General features: G+C 35.9%; 1 protein-coding gene across 2 annotated transcripts; it reads right to left on the bottom strand.

Annotated features, from left to right (window-relative positions):
• Positions 1-1,421: 1,421 nt before the first annotated feature.
• LOC112526659 (histone-lysine N-methyltransferase ATX3) lies at positions 1,422-13,289 on the bottom strand. 2 transcript variants are annotated; one of them, XM_025137037.1, is made up of 23 exons: positions 12,110-13,289; positions 11,918-11,973; positions 11,281-11,479; positions 10,996-11,121; positions 10,833-10,901; positions 10,666-10,734; positions 10,495-10,586; positions 10,330-10,422; positions 10,073-10,208; positions 9,258-9,339; positions 9,039-9,138; positions 8,278-8,402; positions 8,042-8,187; positions 7,343-7,447; positions 7,081-7,145; positions 6,699-6,915; positions 6,156-6,242; positions 5,520-5,576; positions 4,527-4,616; positions 4,116-4,202; positions 3,183-3,257; positions 2,770-2,870; positions 1,422-1,761 (listed from the first exon to the last, which is right to left on the bottom strand). In XM_025137037.1, the coding sequence occupies exons 1-23, from the start codon at positions 12,722-12,724 to the stop codon at positions 1,671-1,673; spliced, it is 2,883 nt and encodes a 960-aa protein (XP_024992805.1). In that variant the 5' UTR covers positions 12,725-13,289; the 3' UTR covers positions 1,422-1,670. The 2 variants fall into 2 exon arrangements, with proteins under 2 accessions (XP_024992805.1, XP_024992803.1); XM_025137035.1 differs by having other exon boundaries at positions 10,330-10,586.
• Positions 13,290-14,472: the final 1,183 nt, after the last annotated feature.

Raw genomic sequence — 14,472 nt, 5'->3', positions numbered from 1 at the left:
AAGAAGTGGCATTTTTTTTATTAACCTAGATATCTAACCCGTTATGCAAGCCGACTAATCCCAGTGTGACCACCTGCTTTGCAGATAGTCCGGAGTCATAGCATTTGAACCTCCGTGGCCATAAGAGGATTATTATTTCTCCTTGGATTTGAACATGGGACCTCCTGGTACTTTTGACCTTTGGAGGCAAGCTCAAACCAATCAAGCATCACCCATGTGGTTATTAAAAATTATTAATGTTGAAAGAATTAACGAGACCCACAAAAAAGACGTTCTTATAAGAATTACCATTATGGACTTTTAAGATAGTTTTTAGTATGATGAGTTGGAGATAAAAAAAATTCTTATAAAAACCTCAATTAGAGACGCTATAAAATTGTTTGCTTTAAAACTGATAAATGGTTGAATATTAGTAATTGTCTATTTTACCCTTAATAATATAAGTTATATTTTTACTAATAAATGTGTAAGATAATAATTTAAAATATTGTACTTATTTTCAAACAACAGAATTTCGAACATTATACATCTGTTTCAACAATTCTAAACTGTTTTTACAATAAATTGTAAATCATTAAGACGAAAATAACAATGAATTGTAAGTTGTATAGATGAAACTCGTAATTTTATCAGCACAAGAACAAAAATAGATTTTAAATATATAATATTTACTTGAAGGGTGTTCACATAATATAGCGAAATATATCTCAATTTTAATGGTTCGTTTTATTATCCATTTATATCGATATAATACGGTTTTTAATGGTTTTGAGAAAACGATAATATTTTTAACTTTAAATAAAATATAAATTTAAATATATCAAAAAAAATTGGAAAAAGATGTATCAAAATTAGTATCAAATTTTTACTATTTAAATTTCTAGTTTTTTTTTGTGTAATTTCTTTAATTTAGTATTTTATTTATAATTTAATTTAGATTTAATAACGAATAATTTGTTTATCGTTTAATAATATAATATTTATAAAGATAATATTTAAGTATTTTGTTATAAATAATGATTATCCTAGTTATATTTTAGATTTTTTATATTCAAAATGAGATTTTTATCTCGTATTTGATTATGTTTATCTATAGTTAATTACACACATTAAAAAATAAAGCTTTAATAAATTATAACTACGTACAATTTACTTATGATCTTGAATTTTAAATAATATGCATCAATAAACCATACTTTATGCATAGAAATTTATTTTTAAGAGTTTTTGTCAAATGCTTTATAATATAATATAGATACGACAAATGCAACAAATAAACTTATAAACATACCTCGCCTTTGATGAGATTAGAACCCCTGACCTTCTAAGAGAACAAAACCTAACAAACCACATAGACTAAAAGGGTAACTTACTCTAATCAACTGAAATCATTACTACAAATTTCATTTTAATTATTAAACTTACGACCCTTGTAATTGTACTTGAAAGAATTACATATAAACTTTAAAGTAAAAAAGGAAAGCAAGAAAGAAAGATGTTAGATTTACATGCAAAATAACACTTGTAAGTTGTTCTTCTAATGCCTCTAGAGGATCGTTTTCGCTCTCTTCCGATGTATAACCACCGTAATTTAGTTCGTTTGTTCATCTTTCTGAAGCCTCGCGAGGAGGGTGTTGTATAAAAAGGGTCATATTTTGTTGGTATATAAACTAATTCATGAAATTTCGACAATTGGGAGCTCTACATAAGCAAGGGACTTTGAGTTCATCCTGCTCATCTTGATCAAATTTGTAGTCATACCTGTAAACCAAAAATTTCAGAATTAAGAGAGAGAAAGATGATAGGGGTGTACTAGTTGACACGAACCCATGACCATTTGGTCATATAAAGACTTACAGAGTGCGTTTGGTATGCAGACAAGACTAGACTAAACAAAAAAATGAGGTAGTCTAGGTGAAAATTTGTGAAAGATAACAATTAGACATGGGTAGTTTAGTAATTTACCTATCTTATCCATATTTTCTTGATTTTGTTCCACCTAAAATAACTGTATTTTTGTCCCACTCAGTCATGTCCGGTCCCAGACTAGTTGTCGCACCAAACATGGATTGGATAGAAGAAAATTAAGGTATAGAAGAGTCATAAAAGACCTGTAGAGTGTGCGTATAGTATGCAAGCAAAGCTGAAGAGGACAAGAAGGGACTGGTCTGACAAAGGTGAGATAGACGGGTGAAAGAATTGTGAAAGGTTATAATATGAAAGGGGTAGTTTAGTAATTTACCTATCTTGTCCACATCTTCCTGATTTTTGTTCCACCTAAAAGAACTGTATTTTTGTCCTACCTGGCCCGGACTACTTGTCACGTCAAACATGGAACAATTTTTTGTTCAATCCTGTCTCATTCTATCCCATATACCAAACGCACCCAAATAGTGATCTTCGTTACAACGACCTTTTTACCCTTTGGGACAAAGGCAAAATCTGCATACATCCTAACCCCAGATCCTACCTCTGTGTGGTATGTATATATATATATATATATATATATATACCGGGTTAGTTGATTTGTTTTTACCCACGAACGGAGATGAGAGACAAAGAAAAAGAGCTAAGCGAAACCCATGACCTTTTGGTGACATAAGAATACCCTTAACATAAGTAACTTTAAGGGTCCATTCGTTTCGCCCATTTCATTTCTTTCATTTGCTCGGGAAAAATAAAAAAATATGGCCCATAAAAAGCAACGAGAAACAAAATATGGGCTAAACGAATGAACCCTGAGTTGGAGTGATATTGAGGAAGACATACGTTAACTCATCGCCAGCAGAGACATTGGTCTTCGCTATAAGAACTATTCGACTCTCATCTGCACCCATACTCAAAATTCTAGCATAGCAATTCGGAAAGCACTGCAACCAAAAACCACCACTTGGTTACGTTATAAAGCAACACAAAAACATGTAACCACTACATATATTTACAATAACATCATTTTTGTGGGGCTTTGATTTTGAATGGGAAGCATTAGAATAACTATGAATGGGTAAAAAGACCAAAATGCCCCTCGTTTAACGGTCAAAGATTAACAGAGTTAGTCAGAGGGACCCAAAGCGTAACAAAATGCAAACATTACACAGGAAACAGGAATGTAATTTACTCTATTTATTGAGAGTGTGTGTTTCTCTCTTGAAAACAATATGCACTCGGGGTAGCAAACATACCGAATGATTGATCAATCGCGCAATATTTCCTTTATCGGTGGCATCAATTACAATGTCATCACTGACCTTAAAAAGCTGCAAAAAAGTAATAGTTTCAGTCAAAACAAAATCACCTCTATCCCATGAAAATTAGAATTTGCAAGTGTTTATATGTAATAATGACGAAATATATGCATTTGAGCCTAGCCATGCCCGAGCTTTTTAGGTTCACGAAAAAATGGGTCAACTCGGACTCAACTTGTAGTGTGCTAAGATTTATTTTTGGGTTAACATGGGTGTCCGAGCCAGCTTGTGCACACCTCTACTAATCCCATGGGTCCTGAAGATAACAATCAAGAAAATCCCTAGTGGCCTGAAGAGATTCAAACTGGTGACCTATGAAGAGGAGCCGCAAGTCCTAGCCTTTATTTGTTTGATGAGATTTGACAACTAAAAATTTTGGGTTTAAATTTCTAAAAACTCGAGCTTTGGCTTAGATAGGCTTGTATAGGTCCGTTTCCTATGGACTCCCGGAGGGTCATATAAGCTCAAGCCTTCAATCAACTTTTATCATGGGTTAATGTATGTAAAAGTAAATATGAATCCTTAGTAACCATCTCATAGGTTTGATAGGCTTGTCAAGTTGCCAAGCCCAAGCCCGAGCTACGCTTGGACATCAGGCTTGCCAAGATTTAACAAAGGATGGCTCATGAACTCTTTTTTTGCGGTAATCGTGGGTGTCAGGACCAACTTGCACGCACCTCGACTAATTCCATAAGACCATGAAGAAAACAACCAGGTAAATCCCCGGTGACCCTAAGGAGACTCAAACTAGAGCCCCAAGGCCTAGCCTTTATTGGTCAGTAGAGTTGGCCCTCAAGATTTGGTATAATTATTCACGACATTTAAATTAATCTATTGGCAAGAAGGAAAAATCAGAAAGAATTGACTCACATAGCAATCCTTGCCTTCAGACCGATAGTGTACCTCCCTCAAATCTGCAACACTGCGCCTCACTTGCTCACCACGATATTCAAGCACCTGCAGAGGCATATGAAAGCATCCATCAAATAATAGCATATGAAAGCATCCATCAAATAATAACAATTAAAAATTTCATATTCTGTAGGAGGAAATATAATAAAAAACAGTAAATATGACTCGTCGAAATTTCCTCCGTCCTAAAAAGTTTAAATATTTTTAGTTCTTTAATATAATCATAGTGACTAGTAAATACTTGCCAATGCTTTTAAATCTACTTTCATATTAACACTATGCCTAAGTAAAGAACCACAAAGAAGAAAGAAAACGGGATTTCTCTATTTCGGAGTATTTTTCATATGAACTAAGGATCAACACAAGTACCATTTCTCCTTCTTGAATATTCCGCCGTGCAAAAAGGCCCCATCCATGTATTGCGGATTTACCAAAACAAACACGATGCTTCTCTGTCCTCTGGATTAAAACAGATCAATAAGAACACTATAAGAGTCCCAAATCTATATATATGTACACACGCACATATATATAGAGAGAGAGATATAGATATATATAGAGAAAGAGAGGAAAGTTCCGTTCAAGATGAATGCCGATTGGGAACCCGGAAACCACCCACAACACGCCATGTGTCCCCCTTCAGGATGAATATCATCATGAACAACATATTCATGATGAATATGGATGTGTTATTTATTATGAATCACGCATTTATGATAAATCAGCACATCCATAATCCTTATGAACATGTCACATGTCGCGTTGTGGGCGGTTGCCGGGGTCCTATCAATTTTAGAATTTGCCCATTTGTGAATACATATATAGGGTTGGGTTCCGGTGAGAATGGAAGTTATGGCACAAAAGGTAAGAAGGGATCTCCACCCTTGGATAAATCCTAATTGAAGATCAACCCTAATGAGATGCACCGGATCAATTCCCATGAGAAGCGCAATTCTGGGGTGGGGATGAGATTAAAACTGACCTAGGGTCCAGATCCCTTATTATGCTTCTCACCTTAACTCCTATTCTCACACAATACTTCGTCTATATATATACGCAAAGGATCATGTGAGGAGTTAAAGCGAGAAGCGTAAGAAGACATCTGAACCCTTGACCACTTTTAATCTCATGCCTACCCATGAATTGCACTTTAGAAGGGAGTTGATCCGGTACATCACAGTGCACCTCATTAGTGTTGACATTCAATTAGGATTAATCCAAAGGTGAAGGTCTCTTCTTACGCGTCTCACCATAACTTCCCTTCTCACCGTAACCCAACCCTATATATATATATATATATATATATATATAAAAAGGAGTCGCAAAATAATGATTGACTATTTGATCAAGGAGAAGGTATACCTGCAAACAGGCAAGCCTTTCTTTGAATGTGGAGAAATTATTCAAATCTTGAACTACCTGCAGTTAACACACAAGCTTAATCATTAACTAGTCGTCACACGAAATTATCCATAGAGAACGAGTGATTTGACTTTTGTAACCATTGTACTAGGCACTTGGTTTCAAAATCGCAAAAATCCCCAAAACAAGAAAAAACTATAATTACACTGAGTGAACATTTTCGCCAATAATTTTTACGGAAATTCCCATTTTACCAACTACTTGGTAAATATTTTCCAATGACGGTAAGAATATAACCGGGAATTCTCAAAAATCAAGTTTTTTGCAAGTAAAGAGTTATTTTGAAAACAAAATAAAAATCACCACATGTAATTTATCACAAGAACTAGTCCATTTTAAAATCTCGAACAGAATTTGAGGACATTTTTGACATTTCACATTACTTAAATACAATTAAATAATGACTCTTCATCCCATCTTTCAGAATCAAGGGCAATTTAGGAACATCAAATTTATCATAAAGTTAAACTTGTCAAACAGGACTGTTTTGAGAGGAATAAAAACCATAAAGTTGACTTCTTTGAAACAAAAAGAAGTATTTAAAAAGACATGAAGTTTTGAGCATTGAAATTTTACCCTGTGGGAGTTTAAGCAATCTATTGCATCTATGGAATGCCGGATTGGCCTCATTAACCGATGGAACAATGCCTCCTTTACACCATTCTGCAAATAGAAAAATAGCTAATAAGTGAGTGCTACACGAAAATGGTGCAACTGCAAGTACAATCCGAAAATGATGGTATAAGAAAGATAAATTGACCAGATTAGCCATTGTAGACGAACATCTTCACTTTTTAGCCAATGTTTTCATGTTTGAACCAAAATAGCAAGATTTCACAAGTGCCTCTTCCGCAACTTGCAAAATGTATTTTCATGAATAAAATATGATTTTGGTAGGTCATTTCTCAAGCCGTCATGCCAATTTCGGAAGCCGGCCCCACCAGAATCATATTTAATTTAGAAAAAGTACATTTCGCAAGTTGTGAAAGGGGCACCTGCGGAATCTTGGCTATTTTGGTCAAACTGAAAAAAGTTTGGCAAAATAATGAAGACGTTAGTCCAAAATGGCTTGTTTGGTCAATTTCCCTATAAGAAAATTGTGCGTTTACGGTGATCTACCTTGGTACTTGATCTTCTGTAGATGCGACACCTGGCCGCAGAGGGTGATTCGGGTTCATTGTTCTCCGCTATTGATGAATCCGAGTGTTCCATTTTGGCACACAATACGAGCCTTGAACCCCTAAAACTCTGTTTCTGATGCTGCTTTTCAAGCAACCTCTTTGCACAAAAAACCTCGGAAGACGTCCTGATGACAATCCCATTATCTGCTGGAGTTCTGCATCAAAAAATCAAGAAAATTATGTCATGGAATCTTAGCAACACTTCCTGAAATATGGCCCCTATGGATGATCACAAATAGAGTTTGCGGAGAAATATAACGATAAAAAAAAAAGATTGCATAAAACGCCAAAAAATGTCAGTGTCGGAAATATGGCGTTACCTGTGGACAGCACAGTATGGAGTCCATTTTGTGTTATATATCCCATCCTTCTCCGTTGAATGCAACTGAATATGTGCAGGAAGTAAAGGGTGAGACAAACAAGACGTTCAAGTTGGCAGATATGATAAAAAGGGCAAATAAGTCATTTTAACATGAAACTTTCCGAAATAATGTAGTGTCGCAATTTTCATGGGATATCCGGAAAGGAAGCTAATATTTGATACTTTCAAGAAGATTCCTTGAGGAAAGTGAGGAAACACACCTCCACACAGTACCCCGCCCTTGAAGCACACATTGCATGAAAATGAGTGGCGCACTTGCAACATTGTATGCAAGAACCATGAACCTGTTTGCAGATGACGCATGCCTGATATACAACAAAAAAGAGCACAATTAGATTATAAAGTTTGAGGGAAGTTCCGTTAGGAAACCCAAAAATTTATTAGGAACATGGGGAACCACCCACAGCGCCCACGTGTCCCTCTTTAGAATGAATATTCATCATGAATAACACATTCGTGATGAATATCGGAAACTTATTATGATGAATATGTTACAACATTCATGATGAATAACCATCCATATTCCCGATGAATATGCCATGTGTCCCGCTGTGGGCAGCCCTCAGTTCCTAATCAATTTTAGGAACTGACGAGACCTACCCCATAAAGTTTAGTTATATCATCCATCGTCCTATATTGCTTACTTCTAACTCTTTTCTCATAATTTAGCTTATTAGTCCCATGTTTCAAGTCCTTTTTCAAATATTCTTATTTTCTACTTTTGCATTTTTCGCACACTTTTCACAAGCCGGGTTTTTACAGAAACAACTGCTCTACTCTTTGGGTCAGAGGTCAGGTCTGTCTACCCCCCCACCCCCACCCACCTCCCGATGGGAATATCAGGCCCATTTAGTTCGGTTTGGTTTTTTGTCCTACCATTTCACTGATAAAGTTCCTACCTTGACAAAAGAATCAGGTGGAATCCGAAGAAGTCCGGTTGCAGGCTCCATTTTTTCATCACTTACGAAAGCAACCTCGGGCCGAAACCACGCACAGATGACATGAACCCACAAATTGTCGATATCGGTTGGCTTCAAAGCACCACCTGTTATAACATAATACAACATGAAACAAGAACATTCCAAAATAACGATCCCAAAAATCCAAGTCAACGAATGAAAAGTAAACAATATACCTTTAATAGGGCAAAGACAACACTCTCTCTCAACCTCGTGCGTTTCACATGCTCTGCAAACCCAAGATGTGAAATCATGGATATCTCTCACGCCATAGCATTCTTGATGAACGGCTATTTGACATCTGAGCCATGCGACAAGAAGATTCAGATTACTATACTTAAATTAGTTATGTTTGGTGCCATCACAAAGTTTGCCTTAGTTCCTATTCAGTGTAACAAAAGATTCTATGTCTCAATCAATGTACCAGAGTTTCAGATTTTCCTATTTTTACCCATATTGACAGGTAGAGGGAGGTTCAGGAGAAAACTCGCAAAAAAAATGAAAAATTGAGAAACACTCTAGTAACCTTTCATCTAGACGATATGCCTATGTGTATCCAAGTAATTGAAGTTGTTTCTAGGTTTTCATGCACGTGTGCATGTTATGCGCATGTGCATGCCGGAGGAATTGCTTACAAATTACCTGTATGCACATGTGCATATCGTCCAAATGAAGGGTTACCAAGGTGTTCATCAGTTATTTTTTGTGGTTTTCCCCTAAACCCAACCCTTGACGGGTAAATCTTGTACCATATGATGACATGGATGTCAAGTTATCATCTACTTCACCACAACCCTTTAGTAAACCTTCCGTACAACGGTATTCATGTCTCAAATGTTACAAAATAAGTGGGTTATCGATCAAAATGGGTACAAAATAGAGAATTTTGAGACTTTGTTGCATTTTGATGTATAAAGTTATAGACTTTAGGAAAAACCTGTTGCAGATGATAATTTTGTTGACATCATAGTCCTCATCCCATCTACAAATAGCACATCGTTCGGTTGTCCACTTTGCATGAACGGGCTCGTACTTTTCTGTAGTTGTGGAAAAGATAATAGCTTTTTAAAGAGTTGACTTTCAGCTTCCAAACAAGCATCGATATGCAAATAAAAGACAATAACAAAATAAAGAACACGGCAAACATTATGATTACCTTGAAGAAATGAATGCAACTGCTTTTCATCCAAATGTAGGGTTACAGCAGCTGTAACACTATTACCATTATACTCTGAAAGCTGTAACATCAGAAGTATATGAAAACATCAGAGTATAGTAATCAACAAAGAGAGATTCCATCATCATGCCCTTCATGAGAACCCCCAAGAAAACTAATGAATCAAAATGTGATGGTAGTTTCTACTATTTTCTTTTTGAAAACATAAAATAGATATTGTCATGCAGGGTCTAAAAGGAAAACGGCAAAAAAACGAAAAACTAAAAAGCACCCTAGTAATCATTCATCTGTGCAGTATGCACATGTGCATAACATGCACCCGTGCATAGAAACAATGAAATATCTTCAATTACTTTAAACACATGTGCATACCTTAGAAGTAAACGGTTATTAGGGTGTTAATCAGTTCTTCATTCTTTTGGGGGGTTTCCCTTGAACCTCCTCCTTATTATGCATATATAACTAATCGTTAGTTGTTTTGTTAGGATATCAATGACGTTGCCTTCTATTCACTTCGAAGATGGAATATCAAACTTAAAACCAAGAGATGAACCAAATGCATGTTGCGGCAAATTATATGATCAAACGTTAATCAACCAAATGGCTTTTAAGCATTCTTAATGGCAAGTACGGATAAACCAAACCAAACAGACCCATTATATCCCACACAAAAGTAGGGGCAGGGTGGATGTATGCAGATCTTGCCTCTACCCAAGGGATATTCAAGTGGTTTTTGTGAAGACCCGTGACTAGCAAAACAATTTTAACAAAGACGAGAGTGTTATTATACGAACCATTTTCTCCAGTGTGACCATTGAACCTTTCACTTTAATGCTGACCTTCCACTTCTTCGCTCGGGAACCAGTATGGCGCTCCCATTCACCGAGAGTTTGCTTTCTTGTTCCACATGAACCACATTTGCATTCGACACTAAGAGAAAACGAAATAAAGATAAGTTTATATTAATTCAAAGTATACGTAGCGTATAACGAAAACCAAGCATCAGAGTAAATTGAACATGTGGGTCTTATCAGAAAGAATTTGGTCTTACAGATGAAGTTTTGGATAATAAACCCCTTCCATTCCAGTACAAATGACGCTTATATTGTCAGGCAACACACTCCGGTCGCTACTCTCTGTAGACCTGATGAACATATATGACCTCATCAAATATAAAATAATGAGAAAGCGAATACCCTTATGAACAAATTGATACCTGAGTTTTGGTTCCTTATTATCTACAACAGGTTGCTCAACAGTAGATTCACCTTTGCATTCTGGGCAGTAATAATCGATCTTCTCCAGGTCCTTTGAGTGAATATAATTATGTCAGATAAAGATACGATTATACGAACAAAAAGATCATTATAAAAATCAAATAAAAAACCTTAAAAATTTTGCTAGACACTTTGGCGCATTCCGCATGTACCCAAACATTACAGCCATCACAGCATATCTAGACAAAACAAGATAACCAAACAAAACGAAAAGTTAGAAACTTCGTATTATTAGTAAACAATGAAGGCAATCATCGGAATATGCTAATAATCTCACCCAATCTCCACCATCAGAATGATGCCAAATCTTCTGGCAAATGCCACAGTATTGTTTTGATTTCCGTAACTGCAATTGCAGCAAGCACGTATGCAATTAAGTACAGTATGAAGGCAAAAGAAGAAGAAAGCTGGTATGAGGTGTGTTATATAGTGTTATAAACCTTTGAACAATGTTCACACAAAGCCTGCTGTTGAGAGGTTATTCCTTTGGATTTCTTCGTTGTTTTAAATGGAAAAAACAAACCGCAACTGACACACGGTTGAGATTCCTTCTTATTAGAGGCACTCTGCAAAAGAATATATATCGATCAATTCACGAATCTCTAAATCCACGAAAATAACATAAATAACTTCACAAACATACCCAATAATGATATGAACAAGAGCTACAGAATTCATATAAATGACTCAAGAATTATCGAAGAAAAATGCAAGCAACAACTTGCCTGCTTACGGCGACAACTCTCCTGATGCTGATCCGGAAGAGTTGCAATTGGGTTATTAACAAGATCGGGTGTAGCAGAACATTCCTCCTTGTCTGCATAGCGTGAATTCAAATAGCCATTCTCTGCTAAGAATGCCTCTTCTATTGCTTTACGAAAATCATCCGGCTTGCAGCCATATAATTGAGTCTGTCCCCGGAAGCTGAACAAAAAATTAAATTGATTAAAAAACCTTCTATTGGTTCCTCAAAGACATTGCTCATAGGCACAATTCAATAAGCATTGAAATACCAAAGAGTTATCAGCCCTCGGGTTACCAATCATAATTGTGTTAAGAGTATTTGACATATATAATAATACACACACACATAGGGTCAGGTTCAAAGGAAAACCGCAAAAAGTTGAAGAACACCCTATTAACTATTCATCTAAACGGTGTGCACATATACATACAAGTAGTTTGTAAGTAATTTTTACATACACACGTGCAGAAAAACCAGAAAACATCTTCAGTTACTTGTATGCATGTACATATTGTACATATAAACAATTATTAGGGTGTTCCTCATTTTTTTATTTTTTAGGTTTTTCCTAAACCTTGCTCTCTCTTTATATGTATACTTTAAAAAATAGTACATACCTTTCCAGATACTCTAAAAAAGGAAACATCATCCCATCCTTCACCCACGCATAATCCTAAACATCAAAACAACACAAATTATCCCATAGATTACGACATTTTCACAGTTGTTTTTCCCGTATATAAAAAAAACTAAAAATTTTCGTAACCATCTTCACAAATATTTCAATAAATCAAGAAAAGAAACAGTACCCTTTGACCTCTCTTCGAATACCCATAAAACATCACACAAAGAGTGTCAGGAACACAAGCTCTCAATACAGAATTAGGAGCTTCGTGTAGTGGGTCGATCACAATAGCAGGCCAAGCTGGAAACCGATTCGAGCATTTTGCCCAAACAATATCACCAGTAAGAAAATCTTGAAGTCCATAAAAACCCTTCTTTTTTTCATTCTTCATCTTCTCTACAACCTTCTGTTTCTTGGATAACAGTTCCCTTTCAGGATACGGACGTCCGCGTTTCTTCAAACTTCTGTTATCATCACTACACAAACCATTATCGTCTTCTTTCTTCCATAAACCCACAACTGAATCAGTATAACGCGATGGGCGAACTGCGACACGACCTCGCGAAGATTTCAGTTGTGGAATAGAACCCAATTTTGACTTCAAAGCACCAGGTATGTAAGGAACTCCAGTTCGCCAAGAATTAACAACATTGTCGTAATCCAGAAACCGAGTTTTTTCGTTATTAGAACCTGAAACAAATTCGATATCATAATCATCTTCAGTTTCCTCGCTATCGACCTCCTCTAGTTTGCAGCGTTTAACGTTCGGCATTTTGGATCTCACCGTCTGTTTTATCATCGTCGTAAGTTAGAAACAAAGCATGTTCCCCGTAAACCTCTTTTTCATGCTCAGAAGAAAACCCTAACTTCACACCAACCTCGAGATTACTATGAAACAAAAGGCGTCTGAACAGATTCAGATGGAACGAACGGAAAATTCCCAGACCATTCAAGATCGATTGAATAAAAGAGTTCCCCGATGATCAATCAGATAAACCCAATTCATACAAACCCTATAATCCCCGAATCAAACCGTTCAAATTGGGGATTATTACTGAATTTATTCGCCAAGAATCCCGCAACTCGATTCAACAAAAATTGCTAGCCCAGAACAAGAGAAACCCTAAATATATGAAATCGAAGAGCGAAAACACCAGAAAAAAGATTGAAAACAACGATTCCAAATCAACCCAATTCAATTTTGGATTCTGCAACAGGAATTCAGAATGAAAACCTCTAAATATATCTAGGAAAAGAACAGCATTCCACCGACAAATCGGGAAAATCAAGAATTTGGAGCTAATTCAGAAGAGAAACAAAGAAACAGAGAATCGTGTGTAGGATTTGCTTATGTGTTTGTGTGTGTCGAGGAGGCGGGGGGGGAGAGAAGAGTTGTGAGCAGTTGAAGGGAAATCAACCGATCTGCTTTTGTCAGCCGTGAATTTGAAGAAAATAACGTAATCTTTTATTTTCTTTTTATTATTTTAGTATAATTAAAATACGATGTATTTGTTCCAAAATAAATATAATAATGTTATATGCACCTCTTTTTATATTGAATCGGGTTAAATCATGTACTGAAAATATAAAAAAAAAATTGTATCCATTTTTCATGATATTATACATAAATCATGGCGAATTCTTCAGAAGTATGAAAAGAACCCCCATTGGGAAGTGAAATAGAACATTTAACCGTAATCTCCCAAGCAGTGGGAGGAGCCCAGTTCAGACAGGGACGGACCTACTTTGGTGGTTATAGTAGCACGTGACACCTTATTATTCCTCCGTCCAAGAGTAAAAAAAAAATTAGGTTCGTGAGATGTGCAACCGTATTAATCTGTTGTGTGTCATCGTATGTATTTTGAAACGACAATGAGAACATGTTTTATTTGGTAGAGTTAGTTTGCAAGACTTTATTCCACCCCAGACTCAAGTTCGAATCGTGTTAGTGTTGTTTTCTTAGTCAAATAGTGTCATCGTTTGAAAAAATTTCTCTATAGATTTTTCTTATAATCAAATGGTGTCACCGTTTGAAAAAAATTTGGGTACGTCCCTAGGTTCAGATGTAGGATACCTATCTAGAAGTTTTCGCAACCGTCAAATCCCATGGCTCAACTTTGGACAGGCAGTGAAAAGTAGAAAGGTTAACCTATTCGGGAATCTCTGAATCTATGCTTGATGTGTGTAAGGATGAAATTGGCTAATAGAAGTGTATTTATCAATATATATATATATATATATATATAGGGTTGGGTTTTTCGTGAGACCCATAAGACCAATTTATGTTCATTGATCAAATTTATGAATTAATGATCTAATGGTTGCAAAGTTGCAAGGTGGCAATTTCGTAATTAGTGAGAAGTCTCATGGCGTTTATAAATGTTCAGATCTGACGATTGTAAATCTAATCCAAGGGTTGAGAATTGGTCTTACGGGTCTCACGAAAAACCATTGGTCTCACATGATCCCAAGTCTATATATATATATATATATATATATATATGAGTATATTTAACCAGGGTTAGGTTCATGTGAGACAAGATTGTT

This window comes from Cynara cardunculus, assembly GCF_001531365.2.
Source record: "Cynara cardunculus var. scolymus isolate 2C chromosome LG 14, CcrdV1, whole genome shotgun sequence".
In the NCBI taxonomy this organism is placed as follows: Eukaryota; Viridiplantae; Streptophyta; class Magnoliopsida; order Asterales; family Asteraceae; genus Cynara; species Cynara cardunculus.
The sequence above is the reverse complement of the archived record's forward strand: the minus strand, read 5'-3'. Positions and strand labels throughout refer to the sequence as shown.

Coding starts and splice junctions, on each gene's coding strand:
- LOC112526659 (XM_025137035.1), bottom strand. CDS start 12,724: ATGATAAAACAGACGGTGAGATCCAAAATGCCGAACGTTAAACGCTGC. Junction 7,448..8,041: donor CACCTGATTCTTTTGTCAAG/GTAGGAACTTTA, acceptor GTTGTATATCAG/GCATGCGTCATCTGCAAACA. Junction 4,203..4,526: donor ATATTCAAGAAGGAGAAATG/GTACTTGTGTTG, acceptor ATGCCTCTGCAG/GTGCTTGAATATCGTGGTGA.